At 44.4% G+C, this 20,292-nt stretch overlaps 1 protein-coding gene across 2 annotated transcripts in view; it reads right to left on the bottom strand.

Moving 5' to 3' along the window:
* Positions 1-485: 485 nt before the first annotated feature.
* MRPL22 (mitochondrial ribosomal protein L22) overlaps positions 486-20,292 on the bottom strand; it is a 41,569-nt gene continuing 21,762 nt past the window's right edge. For both annotated transcript variants that reach the window (XM_073621161.1, XM_073621162.1), the window contains 3 exons: positions 9,469-9,546; positions 2,763-2,832; positions 486-824 (listed from right to left, as the gene is read on the bottom strand). In XM_073621161.1, the coding sequence (XP_073477262.1) occupies positions 613-824; positions 2,763-2,832; positions 9,469-9,546 (360 nt within the window). In that variant the 3' untranslated portion in view covers positions 486-612. The remainder of the gene's footprint in view (positions 825-2,762; positions 2,833-9,468; positions 9,547-20,292) is intronic.

Genomic DNA, 20,292 nt, shown 5'->3' with positions numbered 1-20,292 from the left:
GGGGTGGGTGGTTTTTACCACCCACCGTCAACCACTGGTGTAGCGTCAGCAACAGCGACCCCTCCCCATGCTCCAGGGGGCCCGTACGGCCTCCCTGTCGCATTTTGTTGTATACTTGGACAGGAGGGGTGGCATATACAGAAACCTATTCTCTCCATTTTACTCCTGTATATGCTGAAAGCTGGCTTCTCATCCTCTCTTCCGCCAGCATTCAGCAGATGCCAGAGGAAAATATTTATTATGTCATTCAAAATGAAAAATTCGAAATTCCAAACCTTTTCATTTAATTGTGGCCTGCGACTGGTTGCCAAATTACTAAAGTGGCCCTCGCGCTTCAAAAGGTTGAGCACCCCTATTGTAGACTCAGATTAAGGGCCATTCAAAATGGTGTATCGGTAAAAAAAAAAAAAATTGTACATCAAAATATGTTCAGTTTAGAACCTTTGCTGTCTCATTTACCAATCTTTACAAACTTTACACAACAATGAAAAACAGAAAGGCTTTAATAAACTTAAAGTAATACAAGTCATTTGTAGACAGGATTTTATAAACACAAGTACGGGTTAAGAAGGCAGTGCACTGCAGCTCCAAGAAATATCTGCAATGACAGTGTCACAGGGAGTGGATGATCGTGCGGTTTCTCAGCTGCTGAACATAGTCCTTAGCCTGATCGAAGCCTGTAATTGGTAGTTCTTTAGGAGGCGGAGGACCCTCCACCAACTTGACAAAGTAATGGCAGTGCACCTTGTCCATGATGCCGAATCTGCCTCGTGCGTGGTAACGAATCCTCTTTAGATATGTTCCCTTGTTAGAAAAAGACTCAGCTAAAAAGGAGACAGGGATGTGTTAGTGGCAATACTTCTTAGGCCTCATGTACACTGCTGTTGGCAAATGGACGTTCAGAGGCAGGTGGCTGCTTTTTTCAGCTGCCCCTGAACTCATCCAAAGTTATCTTATGTGTACATGTACACAGGTTCGTTTAATGTGGTTTTTAGGCAGTTGAGTTTAGAGGCCTTTTTTGGAAAGCAAAGAAAAATTAGTTCAGACGCTGAGTTTAGAGGCATGTCAAGCGCCAAATCCTTCTAAATGCGGCAACTCGCATTTAGCCACGTTCGTTTACAGGCGTTTTTCATTTCTGCCTATTTTGAAAAAAAAAAAAATATATATTCTTTTCAATGGCTTCTAAACGCAAACGCGGCATTTAAACGTGGCAAAATGGATGTTTTAAATGTGGGTTACTATCTATGATTCACTGTTATGTGCCCTGACAGGTTTAAAACCTGGGGGGTTGTGTTATGGCTTGTATTCACTGGCATTTGTTTACTTCTGAACTGCTTCTCTAACCATATCTGTTGATAAAATGCAAAATTAGCTTTGTGCAGCTTAGGAGGATGAGAAGCGCATCTAAAGGAACTTAGAATATCCTCGAAAGCACCTTAAGCCAATTTAAAATGCAAGCTTAATGCACCTAAAAGCACAATATATTTGCCCATCTACACAAACCCTAATGCAAATGCCGACTGTAGTTGCTAGGTCCAGTTAATCCCCTTCTGCCACATGCTTTCTAATTGGTTAGTGAAGCTGCCCATCACTAATGGTTCAATAATAAAATGCATTAAGTGAAAGTGTGATGGGTTTCAGCTAGTGACCAAGCAATGCCTTGATTACAGAATATCCTGGATTCCTGAGGTATCCTGTTCTACAGTAAGTCAGAGTAAGCATAAACACCACAAGGAGTGTGAAAATCAGTAAATTGTGCTTTAAACCTACACAGTTCTGCTTTAAAGAGCCAATCAACCTAAAAAATGAAGCTAAAAGCACAGAAGAATTTAGTATTTTAAATGCTTACTTGTAGATTTTCCTCCCCATAAATTCTTTTTTTTAATCATGTAATATATGCATCTGAGCTTGCTAGGGTATTGACACTCTGAACAGTGTCAATTCCCTAGCACAGTCCCCCTCCCTCCTTGAACATCATAGCCCTCTCCTCTCCTGGGAGCATCCAAATACTGTCTGTGCTGTTCCAACTCTTCTGCCTCTTCCCTCGCTTCCCTACAAAATTTTATGTGACCAGGGAAGGAGTAAAGGGGGAATACTACAGAGCTTCACGAGTGACAGCTCTGAGCATGATGGGGCTGCTGACATCACATCTGGGATGGCAGTGCCCTGCACAAGACTTAGGGCTTTTGAATGTCTACACAAAGGTGGCTTTTACAGGTAAAAAAAACATGCCTAAAATATGTTACAGATAATCTTAGAGGAAGATTGTTTTGGAATTAAATGGTCTGGCAATAGGGTCTCTTTGAAGAGGAGCCCTAAACATATATATTTATTACTACACCTGACTAAATAAGCTGTCACATACCTCCGGCCAATCTGCACTATGCCTGAAAAAGATAGGCTGGTCACAAACACAAAAAGACAAGCAACCAAGACAGTCTGCCATCACATATACATGCATCAATCAATCAAAATGCAAAGTCTGATAAGACCGCAACTTTATGGAAGTAGACAAGGTATACTGGCTAACGCCTTGCTGACAACCATCCTGAATTTTCTAGCATATTGAAGATAAACAGATGAGAATAAAAGTAGGGAGAGCTCTGAATGCTAATCTTGGATGGCTTATTGAAATAATGAAGTATTAATGCCTGTGGGTCCTCTTCTAAAGGGTATTGCCATACTGTTCTTTCCACTATTCAAAGGAAATCATGCAAAGACAAACAAAAGTAATCACATATTTTGTTCCCTGAAGACCTTACCTATATAGAGGTTGGACCTGTACTCCACATGGTGATTTCTTACAGCCAAGTCTTGGGCTTCAAGCAAGACCTATATTATTCATAAAACACAAAATTGATGGAATTTTATTTGTTAAAGGAATTAAGAACACGTACACAAAATAAATCGGTTTTAATCCAATAGTCATTCCAAAACGATGGACTATATCAGGGGTAGGCAACCTTTCAAAAGCTGGAAAACATGGAGGAAATCAAAGATGCGCCCTTTAAAAAAAATATCTGTCAAGTGCCCAATAAAAAAACACAGCATAGTGACCTGTGCCCCCCCCCCCCCTCAGTGTCCTCCATTCCCCTTCACAGTAGTTTTCTCCCCCACCCCTCTCCCACAGTAGGGAACTGCCTCCCATGCAGTAGTGTCCTCTGCCTCCCCATAGCAATGTCCTACCCCCCCTTCACATCACCAACCCCCCCCCCCCCCTTACTATAGTGTCCTCTGCCCCCCCCATAGCAGTGTCCTCTACCCCCTTCCACCTCTGCCCCTCCTACTATTGTAGTGTCCTGTGCCTCCCACCCCAAAGCAGTGTCTTCTGTCCCCCTTCACATCACCCCCCCTCCCCCAACTGTAATGATGTCCTCTGTCCCCTTCCCATCACAACCCCCCCTCCCCCACTGTAGTGTCATCTGCACCCCCATAGCAGTGTCTTGTGCCCCCTTCACACCCCCCCCCCCACTGTAACCTTCCCTGCCCCCCCAAAGCAATGTCCTCTGTCTCCTTCACCCCCCCCCACTGTAGTGTCCTTTGCTCCCCCCCAAGCAATGTCCTTTGCCCCCTTCACACCCTCCCCCCACTGCATTGTCCTCTGCCCCCCCCCCCCCCCCAAAGCAATGTCCTCTGTCTCCTTCACACCCTCCTCCCCTACTGTAGTGTCCTCTGCACCCCACTAATGCAATGTCCTCTGTCCCCTTCACCCCCCCCCCCCACTGTAGTGTCCTCTGCTCCCTCCCCCCAAAGCAATATCCTCTGTCTCCTTCATACCCTCCCCCACTGCTGTGTCCTCTGCGCCGCCCCCCCATGTCCTCTGTCCCCTTCACCCCCCACTGTAGTGTGCTCTGCCCCACCGCCAATGCAATATCTTCTCTCCCCTACACAAACCCCTCACAGCCCCCCCCCATAATGTCCTTAGTCGCCTTCACACCACCAGTGTGTAGGTAGCGTTCTCCTACCTTACACTGGTGTATAGCAGAGCGGAAAGCAGGAATTATGACAGAGCTGTATAGAGGGTGGGAGTGGGAGCTGCCGGAACTAACTTTTTACATGATCAAGCTGGTGATTGGTTGCTAGGACCGCCTGGCAACCAATCAGCTGCTGGTTAATGAGAAAAGGACACTCTCTATCCAGTACTGTGAGTGCCCTCTATCCATTTACAGTACATGCTTAATTACTGATACGAAACAGCATCTCGCCAAGTCTTGCAGCTGCACAGTAGCAATAACAAAGCTGCTCTGGGAAAGGGATTTGGCAAAGCCTAAAAGTCACAGCGTAGAGAGTGGGGGTAAAAAAGGACAAAGAGACCAAAAAATAAATAAAAAATATATGAAATACCTAGTCACATAGTACAGATCTGTCCGGTTGTTGTCAGTGCTCACTAAAGCACAATAAGACTCAGTAGAGATATTGGTGACTATTGTTTTCTGTACAGGCACAATGAAGTAGGTATGGTGTGTAGGTGAGAGCTGAGCTATGATGGTGGCCATAGTGTTCTTAAACATTGGTGTGCCCACAGAAGCAGGCCATAAACATTAGCTTCCACATAAAGCGGCTATAAAGCAACCCTTTGGTGCTCTCAAACAAAAGCAGCCACAAGAAATGATCTAAATGTGCTTTATGGGCACGAGAATAGCAATGGAAATTATGAAGCATTTTATTATAAAGTTAAAGTGGTTCTAAAGCCAGAAGCTTTCTTAGCTTCTTAGTTTAACGTATTCAATGCATTAAGGTAAAAAACCTTCTGGGTGCAGCGTTCCCCCCCCCCCATACATACTTAAGCCTCATCTGGTTCCAGCAGACGGGAGCCACTGGCTTCTACTGCTGTCAATCACAGCCAGTGAGCCAATGAGGAGAGAGTTGAGGACAGGGCAATGTCCATTCACAGGAGCACACCTGCTCGAGTGCCCCATAGCAAGAGGCTTGCTATTGGGGCACTCGGCAGGGGGGAGGAGCCAGGACTGCCAACAGGGGATCCAAAAAGAAGAGGATCCAGGCTGCTCTGTGCAAAACCACGGCACGGAGCAGGCAAGTATAGCATGTTTGTTATTTTGAAAAAAAAAACCCACAACCTTTAGAATCACTTTAAGATACAAGGCCTCAGGAAGCCAACTACATGATCAAATTGAATGACTTAGACAAATAAAATGGTTTCCAGTAAATTTCTGCAACATCAAGTTACTTCTACTGATCACCATCATTTAAGTAGAACTCCAGGAAAACTGCCAGATTTTATGCATAAACCTTAATTGTTTGCATGTTTTTTTTTTTTTTTTTTAATACATTTCCCAGTATTTCCATTTGGTGGATATACGTTTAGCTCAGATCATACAGCCTGCAGTGGTTAGAGTTGACCCGAACACAGACAAACAGGAAATTGCAGATATAATGGACTGAAATCTGATGTAGGTCTTTCATTTTACTGTTAAACAATGTAGACAAAACAAAAATCCAGACATAAATAAGCAGCTGTCGATTATTAATAAATGTTTTTTGCCTGGAGTTCACCTTTAAATACTTTGACCACATATGAACTTAGTATTATTTATCAGTCAAGGGAAATCAAGGTTTGCCATGAATAGATGAATAGTTTATGATTCTTCATTATATAAGCAGCAGCTCCATCTAGTGACAAGGTAACCTCACTGCCATGTTAATTGATTTTTTTATTTTATATGCCAGTTTCCGCTACAGTTAAAGTAAAACACCAGCCAAAACGGTTTAAAAATTTGGATAGATTAGAGGACCATTCAAATCCCTCATGTTTTTATTGCTGCTTGTGTCTCCTTTTGGGAGGATATTTCCCCTTACGTCCTGTACCAAGGAACAAACATTGAGTGGGAACTTCATATTTTACTGGAACAGGAATAGAAGGGAAATCTCCTATAATGGACATTGTTTCTAGTGAAAGCAGCCAACAGAGAGATTTACTCTGTTATATAACTGGGTCAGGAAATAAGGAAAACTTTCCCAATGGGAACACAGAACTGAAAACCTGAAAAACTAAAACGTATACATATTTTTCATTTATATCTCAATGAATAGGTGAACATCACCTGCTCTAATGAAATGCTAGCTGTGTCAGGTTTTAATACTATAAGTTACTAACAAGCATGCAGCAATATAAAATCAAAGAAAAGGCAGAATTCCTTTTTTATACTAGTGGTCATTCAGTGACTCAAATGATAAAGTAATAAAAAACAAAGTATCAGCAGTAGAGCTGCACGATTCTGGATAAAATAAGAATCACAATTTTTTTGCTTAGAATAAAGATCTCGATTCTCTGCGTAACATCATCTTTCACATTATACACACAAAAAAAAAAAATTGGGCTAACTTTACTGTTTAGTTTTTTTTTTTAATTCATTGAAGTGTAATTATTTCCCAAAAAATTGCGTTTGACAGACCGCTGCACAAATACAGTGCGACATAAAATACTGCAACAATCGCCATTTTTTTCTCTAGGGTCTCTGTTAAAAAAAAATAATTTATGATTATAATATAATTAATATATATATATATATATATATATATATATATATATATATATATATATATATATATATATATATATATAAAATGTTTGGGGGTTCCAAGTAATTTTCTAGCAAATAATACTGATTTTAACTTGTGTCAGAAAAAGGCTTAGTCTTTAAGTGGTTAAACTGCCCTCATTTACCGACCGAAGTTCATCCCTTTGATTTAAAAGAACCAATTGATGCAATGTTTCTTTTTATCTCTCAGCGCTGAACAATGTTGTGATAAACATTGCCGGATTTTTAATTTTTTTTTTTGACAGCTCTGAGCAGAGAACGGCTCTGCACTTGTTACATGAATCGTGGAAATGCCGGAATAAAATCATGAGGGGGGTTGAATCGAGATCGTGATTTTTTAACAATTAATTCTGCAGCTCTAATCAGGACAGCTTTCATTTTTTGCTCACAACAGATTGCCTTTAAATAGGACATTTTTTCTTTAACAATTGTGGCTTGTAAATAATCATTTGCCCTATCCCTCTCATCCTCCCTGATTTTGCCCACACCTCCAGGACTTTTACGATGCTCCTCCTTGGGGTATCCAACAGTCAATAAATTAACGGACAGTTTGTCAAATCCATGATCTTCATCTGTCTGTGAATGTGTGTTACGGACATGCAGACAACATGTCCGTAATGGACTTTTACGAGAGATATGAAAATCATGGATTTTACAAACGGTCTGTGAATTTACTGACAGTTGGCTACCCTGCTGCTCCTATTTCCTGGGATCCCTTCTGCGTGCCAAAAGGTATTCAACATCACTGAAAACCCACCCTATAATCATACCTTTTTGAAAGGCAGATAACTAATTCAGTAGCAAACTTCTCACACCAAATATTTCTTAATCTATGCCATCTACACTGTCATTTAGCTACCTCTCCCATGTCAATTTTCCCTATGTTTCAGGTGTTGGCTCGTGTTATATTGTTATTGCTACAGGCCCTGTATGCTTTCACCTCACTATGGATGCAGTAGATGTTAGCAGAATATAATCCAATAAATAATAAAGGTCAGATTATGCACGGGGGTGCTACTGATGGGAAAACGTATTAAAGCCCAACTCCACGTTATTTGTCACTTTAAAACGCTTGTTTGGAAGTTTGTTTTCACTAACAGATGCAACGGCTGTCCCAGAACATAACTGAGTCAAGCAGAGCGTTGCTCAGCCATTCACAGAAAGTCTTGTATTTTCTGAATGAAAATTTCCTCCGATTGGCTGAGGAGGAGATTTCGACATCATCCGGCTACCTCAGCCAATCAGGGGGAGATTTGTATTTATTCAGAAAATACAAAGCTTCCTGTGAATGACTGAGCAGTCAGTCCATTTTGATTTTATTCCAAGAGAGGGACAGGAAGTTCCCATCACACTGCCAGAACACAGCGCTGTTTACTGTATATAGTGGAAGCGATATACAGCTTATAAAGCAGGTCAGTCACTGCATATGTTGCTAAACCAAGTAGTTCATTTGGACCAGCTTGGGCTTAAAGTATTTAACGTTCACTAAAACCTAGGAATTAGGCTTTAAACTGCAAATTATGGTGCCCGAGTTGAGTTTTAAAATGTTTTAAAGAGTTTGTGAACCCATTTGTAAAAGTCTATGTCAGCCCCTCTATTAGAGGCTGGCATAGCACACTGTTTTAAGAATTTTTAAAAATGAGTGTTAAATACCGATTTTTAGCTGTCTTCAGGCCAGTCACATGACTCGCGGCTGCTTTCCAGCTCCAACGAGTGGCTTCTGCGGGAGGGGCCATGATCTCCCTATGATGTCAGCCGGGGCGATCAGGTGACCGCGCCTCTCCTCCGCAGAATCCCTGTCTCATAGCTGTAAAGGAGACGCGACTGGCCTGAAGACAGCTAAAAATTGGTATTTAAAAGACTCGTTTTAAAAATGCTTAACACAGGTGTGCTATACCAGCCTCTAATAGAGGAGCTGGCAGTGACAATTATAGGTTTATTTTTTTTCTAATAATAGAGGCGGAGCGGCAGGGCTGAGCGGGGACAGACAGAGAGGGCGCTGACAGGGAGGAAGGAGGGGGTGAGTGGGGGAGAGAGGAGAGCAGGGGGGCCTATCACTGAGGGAGGCACTTTGACCACGGTGATCAGGGCAGAGCTGCCCTGGTTATCGTGGTCTGTTTAGAGAGGGGCCATACAGGAAGTGGTAGGTTTAGGGTTTTTTTTACCGTTTAGAGGGGGGCAGATTACATAGCACAAGCACTGTGCTATGTAATTTGCTTTAAGGGACCAGGATATGAATTTTTTTAACCAAGCTTTAATTTTGGAGCCATAAAAGGTAATGCCTGATGTTTGCTTCGCACACGGGTGTACTGATATTTTGGGCTAAATACACTTTTCTCAACAAGTGACTCTGAGAAGTGCTGCTGAAAATAACAATGTCACTTTCTTCACCTAGGATAAAAAAAAAAAAAGGGGGGGGGGACCAGTCATCAATAAACATTGGTAATCATTTTAAACTTCACTATTTAAATGTTAGAATATTACAGCTTCACCTCTCAGGGATTATTCTATTTTATTATGTACATGCATTTTCTCTGATTCATGTTATGCTGCATAGACATCCTATGGAATACCTGAGCTCAGTGAACACTCAAAAACTATATAACAATGGTGCCATCAGTATTACATGAATGAAAATGAATTGCTTTAATTCACATTCTCTCCTTCATCCAATAATTATAAGCCCTGAGCTCAGGCAGGAGGCAGGTCAGCCTCCATGGGAGTCTTAAAACCTTCTACTCTAGTGAGGCAAGGGTGCACTATTATAACACTGCATTACTAACTATAACCTAATAAGCCATTATTATAACAAGAGTGGTGATTCTGATTCTTCCAAATAGCCTAATTAAGGCTGGTTCTCTTTAAACCAGCTGATGCAATTTCTCCCTGATGGCAATGAGCATATTACCTCTTTCATGACCTTTGCTCCTTTTTTGTCGTTGAATTCCAGCTGAGCAATAGCTTGATCTATAGACATCCCTCTGATCTATAAAAGAGGAAGGAAAGTGTTAATCTTAAACCATCATGTGACCCATCTGTTATTATTCATGTGCTCAACAGGCCCTGCAGGGCTGTACAGCTCCCTCCATAAAATGACATTCTATGAGAATATGGAATCATTTACATATCTCCAACCACCATCTAGATGAATTAATAACTTGCTCCTTTTTCACTTTGATGACCAAGAAACTCATTTTACAGACGTCTGTTTGCGGTTCCAGTCAAAGTTCTGAATTTGGGGAATTAATCACGAGGAACCGGCAAAGATTTAATTTACAAAATGTTGCTTAACAGAATTAATCAAACAGCTCATGCTAATTTACAGGCAGAGCCTTGGTAGAAGAATGAGGCTTCCAAGCAGCTGCTGTCAGTGTTATGGCACCATAAACGGCCTGATACTTGCAAGGGATGCTAAATACTTGAGAATCGTGAAGGGGTTAATGAACCAGCAATAACAATCACCCGCAAGCAGCAGCAGAGTTCATTATCTCGTGTAGATTTTCTAATGTGTGTAAAACAATGTTTTCACATAAGAAAACTACCTTTTACTTTAAACTGCAGATGCTGCAATTTCCCAAAATTGACATAAAATTAAAAGTGTTGCTTACTTGCTCTGCGTTTTTGATGTGTTTCCATTGAAGTCTATGGAACCAAAAACGAAAACCTGCTGCGGGAAAAAAGTTCCTGACGTCCTTGAATCTCTGCTGGCATTGTCATACAGCTAAGGGTACGTACTTGCATATCTGGTGGGACTCTGACCTAATGAGACCATTTTGGTCCACAATTTTTTAGGTGAATAATGAGATTTACGATGAGTCCATCTCTCCATCCCCCACCTCGTATTATTGTCCATTTTACCTGGTCCTGTTAAGTCACAAAAGACAAGCCTTTTACATTTTTTTCTGGAAGTCCACATTCGCAACTCCCCTATCCTGTCTGGTTGATATAATGAAAGATACCATGCTGATGGAGGAAATGCAGGCCCCAGAGTTTGATGCCGCGTACACACGGGCGGACTTTTCGACCGGACTGGTCCGACGGACTTTCCAACGGACTTTTGAATGAACGGACTTGCCTACACACGATCACACCAAAGTCCGACGGATTCGTACGTGATGACGTATGACCAGACTAAAATAAGGAAGTTGATAGCTGGTAGCCAATAGCTTCCCTAGTGTGGGTTTTTTTTTTCTTTTAAAATATTATTCCCATATTTGGTATAATTGTTTTGTTTTTTTAAGTAGGGGCCTCGTCATTACTCCTCTTCTACGAGGATACATTGCAGGTATTCCAGTGAAACTCTGTCTCCATTTTCTCTTTTCCCCTTCTCTATTCCTGTTCCTTTCTCTTCTTTTTCCTTTAATACTTTCCTTTATCTACCCACTCTCTAATGTCATTTTAGCCCATTGTGAGCTCTTAGTCTTGTTTCAGTCATTTGGATCATAAGTTTACCCTCTTTTTTACAGTAGTCTGGGGGATTCCTCTACACCACCTGAGAACGATACTGTATGCTGTGTCGATTATTGGTTTGTCATCATGCGTATGGTGCCTCATTTCTGTGATTTGGAGTTATCTGTATTTTTTCTAGGTTTGCTTTTTTTCTTCTAAAATGTTAATAATAAAAACATATTCAACCTAAAAAAAAAGTCCCTGACACTTTCCAAACAAAGCACCGGTGGAAAACGCAAAAGATGAACGTGACCCTTAGGAAACCATGTTAAATTGACGGTAGTGTGTTTCTGCAAAACTTAAAACGCACTGAAAAACACATATGTGTGAACTAGACCTAAGGCTAATCCACTTCTAAAGATTCCTCGGGTGGTTATACTGAAGGCAGACCTTGCCCTTTAGAAACAAAAAGAAAGGACATGGTGAAACAAACAGCAATTTTTTTTTTACAACAGAAAAAATATGAATTTAGGAGAGGTTTACTAAAATATATGCAATGTGTATAGTTCAGCTAAAGGAGATTTATTTATGCTAAACTGGAGTTAGGCCTTAAAGCTGAAAAAAAAAGTCTGCAAATACTTACCTCGTTCCAGTGATGTTGCGTCGGTAAGCTCCCTCGCCAGTACTGACATCTTTTCCCTGGCTTCTTCTGGGTCTTCAGCCATATTGTTTGGATGGTGTGGGACAAGGTAGATCCTGTACATGCACACAGAAAGTCATTCATTCTGACACCAAGGCATGCCAAGAATGTATGCTGAAGCTGCACATGTGCAGCTTACTGCACATTCCAAAGAAGATTGTGAGAAGGTTGTGAAAGGCAGGTGGTAGTGACTTACTAAAGAATAAAGATTCTATTTTATACAATAAAAAGCCTTTCCTTCTTTTTTTTTTTTTTTTTTAATTCAGTTTTGTTTAAAACAGGGAACATCAGTTACATTTTTTTATCTGGGTTTTTATAGGGTACCAGGCGGTGGCCTTGCAAATCTGGGATACAGATACTTCATGCTGAAAAGCCTAAGAAACATCAACAGCCCTGGTGGAATGAGCTCTCATGAGGAAGGGCATAAGCCCTGGAAATAAGTTGTCTGATCCACCTGGCAACTGCAGATCAGGAAACCGGATTATTGGAAAACCGATGGACAGAACAGAGGCCATAACTGCTAGGTAGACCCCGACAGCTCTAACCACATGCAAGCAGTGTAGGGTAACTTTTTTGTCAGGTTTTGAGGCAGGACAGCGGGAAGGGAGAGGAATGTACTCAAGGAGGCGAAGAGAGACCACCTTAGATAAAAGGAAGGTTTTGGTCTCATGACCGCCTTATTCTTGTACAAAACCAGAGAGGGCTCTTTAAAAGAAAGAGCTACCAACTCAAATGCACCTAAAAGATATAATGGTGACAGGGAAAGTGACTTCACATGTGGGGTCCTCCAAAGAAAAGTTTCTAATTGGTTTAAAGTGGGGCCTCTGAAGGACAGAGAGCACAAGGTTGAAATCCAGAACCTGGAGGATTTGTATATCGGCAACTACGTGAAGAAAAGTCTTGATTAGTGATTGCAAGGCAAGAGGCTTCTGTAAGAGAATGAATATAGCAGAAACCTGTCCTTTGAGGGTACACAGGACCAGACACTGGTCAAGACCAATAAAATAAGTGCAATCAGTGCTACTTCAAGATCAGTGTTATCAAACAACGTGACCATACAAAATTACTAAACGCGTGTCGTCCTATGATTGGGCTTCTTGAGTAGAGACACACTCAAGAAGCCCAATCACAGGGCGACACGTGTTTAGGAGGAGGAGTCCAGCCATTTGACATCACACAGCAACCGCGTACTGAGCGGAGGGGTGAGCTAGCTGACGGATTTTATATTGAAGCGATTTTTTTCTTGTAAGTGTTTTTAACAAGGAGCATTTTTAATAAATGTTTGAGACAGAGAGCACTATGTAGTTGCATTTCTATTTCATGTGGTCCATATATGAGAAATCCAGTAAGAAAAGATAGCTCTATCCCAGAAGGGAAGGAAGGAGTCCACTCCAGGGGATCGGCGGGAGTTGTAATAAAAGGCTTCCAACTAGCAGTGGTGAGGTGAGCAGGTTATTCACCTGGTGGTGGTTGATCACATGTAGATAATAGAAGATTGGAGCACAACGCTGGATTATGTTCATAGAAAGACTTTTTCTGGATGTGTGTAACAGTGATTATATGGACTTTATGAATATAGCATATTATTAGTAGTGCTGCACTTTCATGAATTCATACTGGTCAAAGCCAGAACGAAGAAAGGCCAAAATAAGAGTGAGAGCATTCCCTATGGTTAGGCCGTCTGTCTTCGCAGCATGCAAAGTAAGCCTTCTGTGCAATGGTAAATCTTGCAGCAGCTGCATTTTCTTGCTCCGAGTAAGGTGGGAATAACAGAATCAGAAATACCACTGTCGTTTAGAACGGGGGTGCTCAACCTGTGGCCCGCGACCTTGAACCAGGGAAGCGCATGCCCATGCCCATGCACTGGGATGGTGGGTCGGCAAGCCCAGATCGCAAACAACGGGTTGCTGACCTGCTATCCCAGAGCATCGGAGTACATGGAGCTGACAGCGGTGGAAGCAGGTGGCTGCTGAGGGAGCAGGAGCCGCATAAGCCAATGCTTCCTCTGAAGCTAGGAATCCTGTGCCAGCTGCCAAGTGCATTTCACCTGGGAAATTTCTAGCAGCCTGAGGAGTAATGCCAGCAGAAGTTGGAAGAGGAAAATGTCAGTGTATTAAAAGATCACATACACCACTGGGCATATTAGCGCTTAAAAAATGACCAGTTACATTTACCGGTAACAGTGTTTCTGGGAAGTCTTCCAGGATGGCACCCTGACAGATGACTGGTCCTCCTGACAGGAAACACAATCAAGAAAGAGGTTAAAAACCCCGCCCCTCCCTGCACTCCTCAGTTGTGCAAAAGTATTGACCCACACCAGTGCATGAAAGTGAAACAAAACACACCTCCAATGTACCACTATATAAAAATACAAACCGGGTGGGAAGTAGGCCTGCTGTCCTGGAAGACTTCCCAGAAACATCGTTACCGGTAAGTGTAACTGGTCATTTTCTCAAGTCGTCTTCCAGGACGGCACCCTGAGAGAAGAGCAAGTAGCTCAGGCCTACCTTAGGGCGGGACAACCGCTTGCAGGACCTTCCTGCCGAAGGCCAGGTCCTGGGGTGACAGCAGTTCCACTCTGTAATGTTTCAGGAACGTGTTCTGGCTTGACCACGTTGCTGCCTTACAAATTTGATCTACCGATGCTCCGGCTCTTTCTGCCCAAGAAGTTGCCAGAGACCTTGTAGAGTGAGCTTTAAGATTAGTTGGAGCCGTCTGACCTGAATGCTCATAAGCTATGGCAATAGCCTGTCTAATCCATCTAGCAATGGTCATTCTAGAGGCCTGTTCGCCTCTTCGAATTCCACAAAAATTGACCAACAGATGCTGAGTTTTCCTAAACTCTAACTTTTTCTAGGTAAAGTAACAGACATCTCCTGACATCTAACGTATGGAAGGCCCTCTCCTTCTCGTTCTGTGGATTGAGACAGAAGGAGGGTAAAATAATCTCCTGTGACCTATGGAAGCATGAAGCCGCCTTGGGAAGGTACAAAGGGTCCTGCCTGAGAATAATTCTGTCTTCTAACAGGCGGAAAAAGGGCTCCTTCATAGAAAGAGCATGCAAATCGCCCACCCTCCTGGCTGTAGTAACAGCCAGAAGGAAGGCAGTTTTAAAAGAAATCAGTCTAACTGAAGATTGAGCCAACGGCTCAAAAGGTGCCCTGGTCAGGGCTTCCAAGACTAAAGATAAATCCCATGGTGGAAATTCCTTCATTTGCACAGGGGAAAGTCTCTTTCTAGCCGACAAGAATCTCTTAATTAAAGGATCTAGAGCTAATTTAACATCCAGAAAACTAGACAAAGCCGCCACCTGAACCTTCAGAGTCTTGGTGGCTAAACCTCGGTCTACTCCCTCTTGTAGGAAGTCTAAGATAACTGGAATTTCTCTCTGGGGAACTTTTCTCGCTTCACACCAACGGGAGAAAGCCCCCCAGACCCTAGCATAAATGCGCCTTGTTACCGGCTTTCTACTCAGTAACAGGGTGTCAATCACTCTCTCTGAACACCCCTTGTTGCGCAGGCTCTCCCTTTCAACAGCCAGGCTTTCAACCTGAAGAAACCGGGGTTCGGATGGTAAAGAGGGCCTTGAAGCAGAAGATCCTGACGTTCTGGAAGCTGAACTGGAGGTAAAACCGCCCAGTTCCACAACGTGGGAAACCAGGACCTTTTGGGCCACCAGGGGGCAATCAAGATCAAATTGCCCCTGGCCCGACTCAGTCTTTGAAGGATTCTTGGAATCAGAGCTAAGGGAGGAAAAGCATAAGCCAGACTGAAATCCCATTCCTGAGCTAATGCGTCCACCCCCCCGGAGCCCCGTTCCCTGCAGAGGGAAAAGTATCTCTTGACTCTCCTGTTTTCCCTGCAGGCAAAGAGATCTATCTCCGGTGTACCTAGCTGTTGACAGACCATGGCGAAAACTTCGGGGTTCAGCTCCCATTCTCCCTGTTGTACTGTCTGACGACTGAGGAAGTCTGCCCTTATGTTGAAAACTCCCCTTATGTGCACCGCAGAAATGGACGGTATCCTCTGCTCCGCCCATTCTAGAATCTCCTGTGTCAAACTCATTAGGGAAAGCGACCGCGTACCCCCCTGACGGTTCAGAAAGGCCACTGTCGTGGAATTGTCGGAGAGGATCTGAACTTGTCTCCCCTTGATCCTGCTCTCGAAGGCTATTAGAGCCTCCCTGACAGCTAAAAACTCCCGGAAATTGGAAGACGCAGTTCTCTGTCGTGTGTCCCACACACCCTGAGCTTGCAGTTCTTCTAGATGGGCCCCCCATCCCCACGAGCTCACATCGGTCGTTATTCTGATCGGCTGGAGCTGGGACCAAAGATGACCTGCCCCCAACATTTGGGGGTTGAGCCACCAAAGTAAGGAATTTCTTATTCCTTGAGGGATGGCCACCAGAGTATCCAGGGATTCCTTTTTTTCCATCCCATGAGGATAGAAGGAAGTTTTGCAGGGGTCTTGAGTGGAGCTGGGCCCAAGGTACTGCCGGGATACAAGAAGTCATGAGACCTAGAATTCTCATGATCACTCTTCTGGACACTACCTTCTGGTGCCGGACTGAAGACACTGAAGCAATCAGTGCTTCTATTTTCTCCTGCGGGAAGATCAGTTTCTGCTTTACCGAGTCCACCCACAGGCCCAGGTAGAGCTTGGTCTAAGAAGGAATCGGGGAGGATTTCTCGTGACTTATCAACCATCCCAGGGACTCCAAGGTGGATATTACCTTGTCCAGATCCAGGAGAAGGGATTCCCTGGAAAGGTTGTAGACCAACAGGTGGTCTAGATACGGTATCAGAGAGATCCCCTGAAGGTGCAGGTAGGAGATGACCTCGGCAAGGATCTTTGTAAATACCCTTGGGCTGGCCCCCAGCCCGAAGGGTAGGGCCTGGAACTGCCAGTGCTGGGTACCCAGATCTGTGCGAATAGCAAAGCGAAGGAATACCTGGTGTTGTGGTAGAATGGGAATATGCAGATATGCATCCTTCAGGTCTATGATGGCCATGAAAACTTCCTTTAACAGAAGCTTTCTGACCGTGTAGACCGATTCCATGCAAAATCTTTTGTATCGCAGGAAGGTATTTAATTTCTTTAGATTCAGGATTAACCTGAATTTCCCGGACGGTTTGGGAACAACAAAGACGTGGGAATAAAAACCCTTTCCTTGCTGATCCGCCGGAACTGGGAGAATGACTCTCTGACTCGACAACTGCTCGATATTTTCCATGAGTCCTATGGCCCTTGGCTTTTCTCTGGGTAGAAAGGTCAGTATAAATGTCTGCGGAGGCCTGGAGGCAAATTCTAGCCTGTAGCCTTCCCTTATCCATTGAAGGACCAGAGGGCTCCGGGCTATCTGCTCCCACTGAGGGATAAATTGTGCTAGCCTCCCACCCACCCTGGTGCTGGCGTCACTTAGGATCTTTGTCTGCGACTTTGGGGCCGGAGAAAAGGAGAGCTCCCTTCTGTTTGGCTTTTCCAATACCCCATTTCTTTCCTTCCTTACGGTCCTTAAACCGGTTATTAACCTGGGGGCCTCGAAAAAATTTCTTGGCCTTTTTAGGTTTAACCGGAAATTTCTTTCCCTTCTCCGTAGATCTGGAGAGGGTCTGGTCCAGTCCTGTACCAAACAGGAGAGACCCCTCAAAAGGAAGGCAGCATAACCTAGACTTAGAGGTATAGTCCCCATCCCAGGTCTTAACCCATATGGCTCTTCTGGCAGAACTGAGAAGAGCTGCTGTCTTAGCTGAAGTCCGCACCGACTCCACTGCAGCATCCGCAAGAAAGGCTACCGCCTTACCAATTGCCTCCAGGGAATCCAAAAGATCCTTGGACTTGGAAGTACTCGCCACATGATCTGTCAATTTATTAAGCCACATGTTAGTATTTCTAGCTATACAAGCTGAAGCTAAAGCCGGACTTAATGTAGCCGCATTGGCCTCCCAGGCCCTGCGTAAAAGGGTTTCTGAACTACGGTCCATTTGGTCCCGAATGTTACCTGCGTCTTCAAAAGACAGGTCAGATTGTTTAGACACCTGGGCCAGAGATGCATCCAGTTTGGGAAGTTTAAAAAACTTCTCCTGCTCCTCTTCCTTAAACGGACACCTGCGTTTCCAGGTTTTAAACTTCTGAAGTTTATTTTCTGGCTCCTTCCACTCTCTTAAAACAATGTCTTTTAGAGACTGGTGGATAGGTAATACTTTGGACTGAGCTTTAGACAACCCCTGATACAGCCTATCCTGTACAGAAGTCTGTGCCTCTGGCTCCTGGATCTCCTCAGAAGCATAAATAGCTCCTAGGAGGCCCTCCATATCATCCGTAGAGAAGATATGTCGGCCTGGTCTGGAGCGTCCCTCCTCCTCCTGGCTATCCTCTGCGTCTTCCCCTTCTTCAAGGAGACTACGGCAGGGATCTTCCACCTCCCCCGCCTCCTCCTCCGAATCCTGAGAAGATGGTGGTTTCTGCGGAATGGTGCTTACCTGTCTAACACTGGAGAAGGCACTATCCTGGGAGGATGAGCCTTCTCTGCTATCCTGCCTAGTATTGAGGCTAGCTTGAAAGGCTTTAAGTGTGGACAGCAATTCAGATTGTACTGAGAAAAAATCCCTCATAACTTCCGAAGTCTCCTTCCCTGACAATTTGTGGATGCATTTATAACAGAACGGCTTGGTGTGCTCTGCAGCTAGTTTATCATTGCAGTACAGGGGGTCCCCTAGTTACAAACACCCGACTTACAAACGACTCCTACTTACAAACGGAGGGAGACAACAGGAAGTGAGAGGAAATCTACCCCTAGGAAGGGAAATTCACTCCTGTAAGAGATATTATGGGGAAAAGGTACCTCCACTGATGCTTTATCACCAAGGCTTGTTTCCACAACAACCCAAAATTTTCAAAATCCAATTGTCATTGAGACAGAAAGTGAGGTGAAATCTTCTGAACAGGGGCACACACAGCAAAACAAATGTTACAAGGGTGATAACCCTTCCCTATGCTATCCAAAAAGCTTAAAAATAGTTTTTTTGGCTGGAGCTACACTTAAAAAATGTACCTGTTCCGACTTACAAACAGATTCAACTTAAGAACAAACCTACAGTCCCTAACTTGTTTGTAACCCGGGGACCCCCTGTACCCACACCTCTTAGTTCGGGAAGGATTTTTGGGTCTCGGTCTACTGGTAACACTCTGGGTTTCTGTGTCTGCAAAAACAAGAAGCCCGTTTAGCTAGTAACAATAAAACAGAGATCCCTTATGAGGGTAAGGCTAGAGGGCCACCCTCTCCCTTATCTCCTCCAGCCTGGTAGACTCACCCCCGGTGGCCTCCACAATAGCTGTAGACTCCTCCTGCTCCATTGCAGCCAGTGAGTAGTGGACGCCTGCTCCTTGCCTATTGTGATGCTGCCTCTGCCGCCCGGAACTACCCCCCTTTATAATACAAAGGGTCCTGCCCAGCTGGTACCTGTAGTCCTTGTGCTGGCTTCAGGCTCCTCATGGCGCTCCGAACGCCGCCATCTTGCCGAGGTCTCGGGCATTCGTGCTCTAGTCTCCGGGCCGCCGTGACGTCAATTCCTCCCGGAAAGATCCACCGTAAAATGGCGCCGGACGCACACAGCCGCCGGCGCTGAGGCGGCCAGGAGACTCAGCATACACCTGCATAGCAGAAAAAAACGGCAGATCTGGCAAATCCTCTCCTAAAAACCGTCAGGTAAGGAGAGGGGGGAGCAGGAAAGTGGTCCCTGGAGTTCTGGAGACTCACAGTGTCCAGGGTCCTCCAGTTCTCATGGGGAGCTCTTCATTGCCCCCCTGAGAAATAGGGGAAACGAACCCCCCGGGAAGGGCAAGCCCTACCAGACCCAAAGGTTTTCCAAAAACCTGCAGTCTGGCTCCCAGGGGGAGACTTCCAGCCCACGGCTTTAGGTCTTAAGAAAAAAACAAACTGTTTCGCTGTGGGGAAACAATCAAAAACTGAGGAGTGCAGGGAGGGGAGGGGTTTTTAACCTCTTTCTTGATTGTGTTTCCTGTCAGGAGGACCAGTCATCTCTCAGGGTGCCGTCCTGGAAGACGACTTGAGAAAAAGGGTTATTAGGCTGCTTTCACACTGATCCATTAGGTGCAGCGCAGTGCCTCTGTGGCTTTCCTGTAGGTTAGCGGCACCCAGCCATAGCTTTCTATTATATCCTGCAGGTTTGGTGCACTCAGAAAGTGCACCACACCCGCAAGATGTAATAGAAGTCAATGGCAAAGCACAGCTAACCCGCAGGAAAGCAGCAGATGCTCTGCGCTGCACCCACGGTGTGGATAAGCCGCAGCTCAATAGTGTGAAAGCAGCCTTAAAGTGGTTGTAAACTCTTACAATCCACTTTTTACTACTGGTAAGCCTATAATAAGGCTTACCTGTAGCTATCCCGGATATCTCCTAAACCTGCATGGTTTAGGAGATATCAGCATGTGCTGACGTCAATCGGCACATGCTCACTGAAGCAATGGCTCGTTCGTGCTGTTACCGATGGCTCCTGGGCGCATGGGCAGGAATGACATCATCGCGGCTCTGGCCAATCACAGAGCCCGCAATACCCAGAAGTAACTCCGGGAGCGATGCCGGCGGCCGGAGCTGTGCACTGGGACAGCTGCGGGGGCTTC

Source organism: Aquarana catesbeiana, linkage group LG03 (genome assembly GCF_042186555.1).
Source record: "Aquarana catesbeiana isolate 2022-GZ linkage group LG03, ASM4218655v1, whole genome shotgun sequence".
Lineage (NCBI taxonomy): Eukaryota > Metazoa > Chordata > Amphibia > Anura > Ranidae > Aquarana > Aquarana catesbeiana.
This window is presented reverse-complemented; position numbering and strand designations above follow the sequence as displayed.